The 6,130-nt window shown below is 54.3% G+C and overlaps 4 protein-coding genes across 4 annotated transcripts; 1 reads left to right on the top strand and 3 right to left on the bottom strand.

The window, feature by feature from the left end:
- Positions 1 to 11: 11 nt before the first annotated feature.
- Positions 12 to 1,589, bottom strand: LOC112974136 (histone H3). The gene has a single exon (XM_026082759.1). It carries the CDS (start codon positions 1,297 to 1,299, stop codon positions 889 to 891), a length of 411 nt encoding a protein of 136 aa, XP_025938544.1. The 5' UTR covers positions 1,300 to 1,589; the 3' UTR covers positions 12 to 888.
- A 1,263-nt stretch (positions 1,590 to 2,852) lies between these two features.
- Positions 2,853 to 3,338, bottom strand: LOC112974138 (histone H2B 5). Its single transcript, XM_026082763.1, has one exon. It carries the CDS (start codon positions 3,317 to 3,319, stop codon positions 2,939 to 2,941), a length of 381 nt encoding a protein of 126 aa, XP_025938548.1. The 5' UTR covers positions 3,320 to 3,338; the 3' UTR covers positions 2,853 to 2,938.
- A 294-nt stretch (positions 3,339 to 3,632) lies between these two features.
- Positions 3,633 to 4,062, top strand: LOC112974137 (histone H2A-IV). The gene has a single exon (XM_026082762.1). It carries the CDS (start codon positions 3,658 to 3,660, stop codon positions 4,045 to 4,047), a length of 390 nt encoding a protein of 129 aa, XP_025938547.1. The 5' UTR covers positions 3,633 to 3,657; the 3' UTR covers positions 4,048 to 4,062.
- LOC112974135 (histone H1.01-like) lies at positions 4,051 to 5,917 on the bottom strand. The gene is made up of 2 exons (XM_026082758.1): positions 4,609 to 5,917; positions 4,051 to 4,111 (listed from the first exon to the last, which is right to left on the bottom strand). Exons 1-2 carry the CDS (start codon positions 5,270 to 5,272, stop codon positions 4,101 to 4,103), a joined length of 675 nt encoding a protein of 224 aa, XP_025938543.1. The 5' UTR covers positions 5,273 to 5,917; the 3' UTR covers positions 4,051 to 4,100.
- Between the last annotated feature and the right edge of the window lie 213 nt (positions 5,918 to 6,130).

The raw sequence follows: 6,130 nt of genomic DNA, 5'->3' as shown, positions 1-6,130 counted from the left end.
CCTGTGCGCCATCCACGCCAAGCGCGTCACCATCATGCCCAAGGACATCCAGCTCGCCCGCCGCATCCGCGGTGAGCGCGCCTGAGGCTCCTGCCACTGCCCATCTGGTGCTGGCAGAGACCTAGGCAGCCCACATAGACCCAAAGGCTCTTTTAAGAGCCACTCCATACCCAGTAAAAGGAGCTGTTGACACTGTCTTTAACAATCACTGTGATTGCTAATTAAAAATGGTCATTGCAAATTTAAATCTGCTTTTCCCCCCTATTTTGCAATGCTTATGCAGGGTTATGTTGAATCTTTGTTTCAGATAAAGTGCATTCAGATACCATAAATTAGCTAATAAAAAAAGGATGTTCAGGAGAGCTTGTAAATATTAGATAACATGCATAATCCATGCCTGCCCTTTTAACAGCGACTGCTATAAAAGAGCTGTAATACTCATGTATTTTAGCAAAATGCATGCAAACAAAACATTTTAGTTGTCTATATGAAGTCTATTAAAGTTTGTTATAGGGGACTTGAAACAAGGATAGTGAAACTCACAAGGATTGGAAGGGGGTATGAATCTTTTTTGTCCATAATGGAAAAACGATCCCTTTCAGTACAGCTACTTCCCTGGATATAAGCACAGTACCTACAATTGCTGCAGTAAGCACTTTTGAGAGTTTTGAACAAAGATTCAACATAACCCTGCATAAGCATTGCAAAATAGGGGGGAAAAGCAGATTTAAATTTGCAATGACCATTTTTAATTAGCAATCACAGTGATTGTTAAAGACAGTGTCAACAGCTCCTTTTACTGGGTATGGAGTGGCTCTTAAAAGAGCCTTTGGGTCTATGTGGGCTGCCTAGGTCTCTGCCAGCACCAGATGGGCAGTGGCAGGAGCCTCAGGCGCGCTCACCGCGGATGCGGCGGGCGAGCTGGATGTCCTTGGGCATGATGGTGACGCGCTTGGCGTGGATGGCGCACAGGTTGGTGTCCTCGAAGAGCCCCACCAGGTAGGCTTCGCTCGCCTCCTGCAGCGCCATGACGGCCGAGCTCTGGAAGCGCAGGTCCGTCTTGAAGTCCTGCGCGATCTCGCGCACCAGGCGCTGGAAGGGCAGCTTGCGGATCAGCAGCTCTGTCGACTTCTGGTAGCGCCGGATCTCGCGCAGCGCCACCGTGCCGGGCCGGTAGCGGTGCGGCTTCTTCACGCCGCCCGTGGCCGGCGCGCTCTTGCGGGCCGCCTTGGTGGCCAGCTGCTTGCGCGGCGCCTTCCCGCCCGTCGACTTCCGCGCTGTCTGCTTCGTCCGCGCCATCGCCCCGTAATAACCAAGTGCTCTGCCCGCCTCCCTTCAGCTGAAAAGACCGAGCCGTAATAGCGGCGCCGAGGCGGCAGTATTTATAGCCGAAGCGCCCCTCACCGATTGGACGTCCGCGCAAGGCCGGCTGCCATTGGCCGAGGCCAACATTTGAAAAGCTCGCGCCCCGCCGGCGGGAAAGCCGTCCGCCACGCCACGCCCCCTTGGTTCCCCGAAGCCTCCCACCCCCCCCATCCGGGGCGGGGCCTTCCCTGTCTCCAGAGCCCCTCAGTGCCCGCTCCTTCGCTGAGTAAGTAAGTGTGTGTGAACCACCCCCACGAACAGCAGAGCGAGGCGGCGGGGGCGTCTTGGGGGGGCGAGGAAGGCCGTAGCCGACCGGTGTAGCAGGGTCCCGCTGCTGGCGTCTCTGTCCCGCCGTCTCTCTCCCCTCCCCCCCACTCCCTCCTCCACCTCGGGGCTGCTAGCGAAAGCTCCTTCACTCGGCAGCCTCTGTCTCTGTCTCTGCCGAGCGTTCGGTGTTTCCTCCCCCTCAATAATCGCCTTCGGTTCGGGGGGTAGCAGGGACGCTGGAGGCGTTGTTCGCAGCCGGCCCGTCGCCTATCGCCAAGGCTCTCCGCCCCGCCGCCCCGGGTTTGCGCCCTGCTGTGCTCAGAGGAACGCGCGCGGCGGAGTCGGAGACGCGCTCCGAGCCGCGAGCTGCTGAGCGCCACGGCGACCAATCACCGCCGCCTCCCTGCGGCGCGCGGGCCTGCTCGCCCTCCCGCAAGCGAGCTCGGCGCAGTCCTCACTCAGGTCGGACCGCGCCGCGCCGCGCAGCTCCAGCCGCGGAGCTCCCAGGCGCCGTGGTCCCCCGCCGCCCCTGAGCCCCGGGCGGTTTCCCTGCGGCATTTCCAGCGCCGGTGGGAGGTGCTGGGGGGGGGGGGCGAACGCGGGGGCGGAAGGGTCGGGGAAGGGCCCGTGGGGTAGCCCGCGCTCGGGGCTGGGGGTGCACTGTGCAATTCTTTGTTGTGCAAATGCGCACGGTCGTCCCGAATCCTTCTTGCCGTAGACGTTCACGACTCTCACTCCTCGCCCACAGACCTTCTCGGGAGGGAGAAGGCACCTCCTTCTCGGGACGCGCTTTGTCAGACGTTTACGAGAACACGCGCATTGCCCTGGGTTTTAACCCGAACAGTCGGGAGTTATCAAAAAAAGCCTGGGCTCCCGCAATAACATTTTCCCCTTCTTTCATAATGAAACGCTCGGATGTTCCCTTCGGCAAACAAGCTGCGCTTCAGGTTTAGGCAAGAGGCAGCAGCATGACAGCATAGAAGCCCTGTGTGTACCAAAGAGCGAGAACCTCTCTCCCCCCCACCCCAAGTCTCCTCTTAAATGTAGGTAGACGTTGCAAACCATTACTGTGAACTAAGGTCATAAATAGTTTCTCTCACAGTATGCATCTTACTGTTCAGTATAACCTGGCACGCCTCAATACTTGAAACAGGAGTGCTCCTACAGCCTTTTTTTTTTTTTTTTTTTTGCTTTGAAGTACTTAGAAAAACAATCACCACTGTGATTAGCTCTTTTACTGAGAGGGTGGGTGGCTCTTAAAAGAGCCTTTGGGTTGAGAGGGTCTGGCGCCGAGCACAGAAGCAGCTTACTTAGAGCTGGTGTACTTGGTGACAGCCTTGGTACCCTCAGAGACAGCGTGCTTGGCCAGCTCACCGGGCAGCAGCAGCCGCACGGCGGTTTGGATCTCCCGCGACGTGATGGTGGAGCGCTTGTTGTAGTGTGCCAGGCGCGACGCCTCGCCGGCGATGCGCTCGAAGATGTCGTTGACGAARGAGTTCATGATGCCCATGGCCTTGGATGAGATGCCCGTGTCCGGGTGCACCTGCTTCAACACCTTGTACACATAGATCGAGTAGCTCTCCTTGCGGCTCTTGCGCCGTTTCTTGTCGCCCTTCTTCTGCGTCTTGGTCACCGCCTTCTTGGAGCCCTTCTTGGGCGCGGGTGCCGACTTCGCTGGCTCCGGCATTGCCAACAAACGTTAGGATTATACCACGCTATCACTTAACACTCACGAAGTAAAGCTAAGGCTTCATGGGGACCTTTTTATAGTCAGGTTATGCAAAGTAGCAGCTCTTTTTTCTCGCATTGTCAATGGTCGAAAGTTTTAGGTAGTGTCGCCACTACGCATTAAGCTTTTCTATTGGTTATAGTTCGATCCGCCTTCTCATTGGCTGCCTCGCCAAGACCGCCTTCTCAGCCTATCAGAGAAGACACCGCTTGTCTGCCCGAACCGCATATATACGGGCAGAGATGCATAAATAGTTTCATCGTTTTCTGTGAACCTCCTGCTACAGTGAAGTTGGAATGTCTGGCCGCGGGAAGCAAGGCGGGAAGGCGCGGGCCAAGGCCAAGTCGCGCTCGTCGCGGGCCGGGCTGCAGTTCCCCGTGGGCCGCGTGCACCGGCTGCTGCGCAAAGGYAACTACGCGGAGCGGGTGGGCGCCGGCGCGCCGGTGTACCTGGCGGCCGTGCTGGAGTACCTGACGGCCGAGATCCTGGAGCTGGCGGGCAACGCGGCGCGCGACAACAAGAAGACGCGCATCATCCCGCGCCACCTGCAGCTGGCCATCCGCAACGACGAGGAGCTCAACAAGCTGCTGGGCAAGGTCACCATCGCGCAGGGCGGCGTGCTGCCCAACATCCAGGCAGTGCTGCTGCCCAAGAAGACCGAYAGCCACAAGGCTAAAGCCAAGTGAGCACCGAGAAGAACGCCTGGGAAGTCTTCCCTAAAGAAACCCAAAGGCTCTTTTCAGAGCCACCAACAGAATTCAGAAAATGAGCTGCAAATTCATTGATTTAGTGTCATAAGTCATAGCACCTTTTCAAATGAGCCAGGTAATCAAACACTTAAACACTTAACAATCTGATCCTTTTCCATTCATTTAACTTCTCTTGCATCTTGCATTACTCCCCCCTTCCCCATCAAGAGGTGGGGCTGTGCATTACTAATAAAGCTCCTGTGTAGGAATTTGCCAGTTTTGTATATACAGCCAATCCTTGCACAGTGCGGGCTTTTCAAAGCAACCACTCTGCAAAAACAGGCTAACTGTAGTGCTGAAAGTTTTCTTAACCATCTCTTTTTGCCTCTTAGCTACAATGTAAAATCCTCGACTTTCCCTCCTGTCCCCCTTTCCGGTTCCCAGTAAAGAATCCTGAGCAATCACAGCATTTCAGCTCCTTTTGGAAAAGCTTGAGTGGCTCTTAAAAGAGCCGTTGTTTTCAGAAACGGACCAGGAGTTTTCTTCCACAGGGGACTTACTTCTTCTTGGGCACCGCCTTCTTCGCCTTGGCTGCTTTGGGCTTGGTCGCCTTCGACTTGGCGGGCTTCAGCTTCACCGCTTTCGCCTTGGCCGGGCTCTTCGCTGCCTTCTTGGGCTTTGCAGCCTTGGCAGCCTTCTTGGGGCTCTTGGTTGCTTTCTTGGCAGCAGCAGCCGCCAGCTTCTTCGCTTTCTTGGGGCTCTTCTTTACCACCGCTGCTGCCTTTTTGGGCTTCTTGGCAGTGCTCGCAGGCTTCTTAACCACGGGCTTCTTGGGCTTGGCTGCCACTGCCCGCTTCTTTGGTGCTTTTTCTTTTGTTTCGCCAGGCTTTTTGTTAAGCCGAAAAGAGCCAGAGGCGCCGGTGCCCTTGGTCTGCACCAGGGTGCCCTTGCTGACGAGGCTCTTTAGTCCCAATTTGATGCGGCTGTTGTTCTTCTCCACATCATAGCCACCAGCAGCCAGCGCCTTCTTGAGCGCGGCCAACGAGAGCCCCTTGCGCTCCTTGGAGGCGGACACGGCCTTGGTGATCAGCTCGGTGACGCTGGGGCCCGAGAGCTTGCGGGCTTTGGAGCCGCCCGCCACCTTCTTCGGCTTCTGAGCAGTGACTTTGGCCGCCGGGGCCAAAGGGGCAGCGGGCGCTGCAGCCGGCGCGGTCTCAGACATTGCAATGCACCAGGCGCAATGAGCACTGAGCAGTGGTGGCGGCCCCTATTTATAGAGGCGAGGCGCGCGCTGATTGGTTCACTGCCGAGCCCTGCCCGCCGCCGGCGCCCGGGCGCTCTCCACCACTCAGCTTGTGTTTCTTCGGAGATTAAAAAATGTTTTTTTAGTATTATATTTGCCACGAAATCGCTTATTTTCTTCATCTGAGAGACCATGAAAGGACCTATTTTCGCCCAGCGGTGTCTCATCTCAAAAGCAGTTGCGTTTGGTTAGAGTGGAGACAATAAACTCTATGTCCTGGAACAAAACAGACCCTGAGAGAGCAAAAGTTTTGTTTTTCTTTGTAAATTACAATTTCTCCTTTAATGTTTATGTCAATTAGGGAACTTAGTGTTAATCTTCAGAGGGTCTTCTTCACATCTGAGAAGAAAGCGAGCATTTAGAAACTAACTGTTTAAAATAAATTGATTTCAAAGAGATTGAGGTAGCACAAACTCCCACAAACTGTGCCTCAGCTTTTCTTGCTGAGGTTTGTACCTCTGTCTACTGCGAAATAGTGAATTAGTGAAATTTTCCATAGTTCCAAGGCTAAAGTTCCCAGAGGGTCAGTGTGAAATGGTAGGTACCATATACTTTATTTGTATTAGAATGAACTACTTTCTGTGCAGCTTTTTGCTATTGTTAAAATAGCAACTTTTTAAAATGTTTATGTCATGACCAGAGACACCATGACCACATATGAAAAAGATTAGTGTCAGATCACTGAGCTTCATGTAAATCTCTTCATGCAGGAATAAACCACATACATACGTACATAATGCTAATTCTGTAAAATCTGTAGAAATGATTCATTAACAT

Source organism: Apteryx rowi, unplaced genomic scaffold (assembly GCF_003343035.1).
Source record: "Apteryx rowi isolate R43461 unplaced genomic scaffold, aptRow1 scaffold_590, whole genome shotgun sequence".
In the NCBI taxonomy this organism is placed as follows: domain Eukaryota; kingdom Metazoa; phylum Chordata; class Aves; order Apterygiformes; family Apterygidae; genus Apteryx; species Apteryx rowi.
This window is presented reverse-complemented; position numbering and strand designations above follow the sequence as displayed.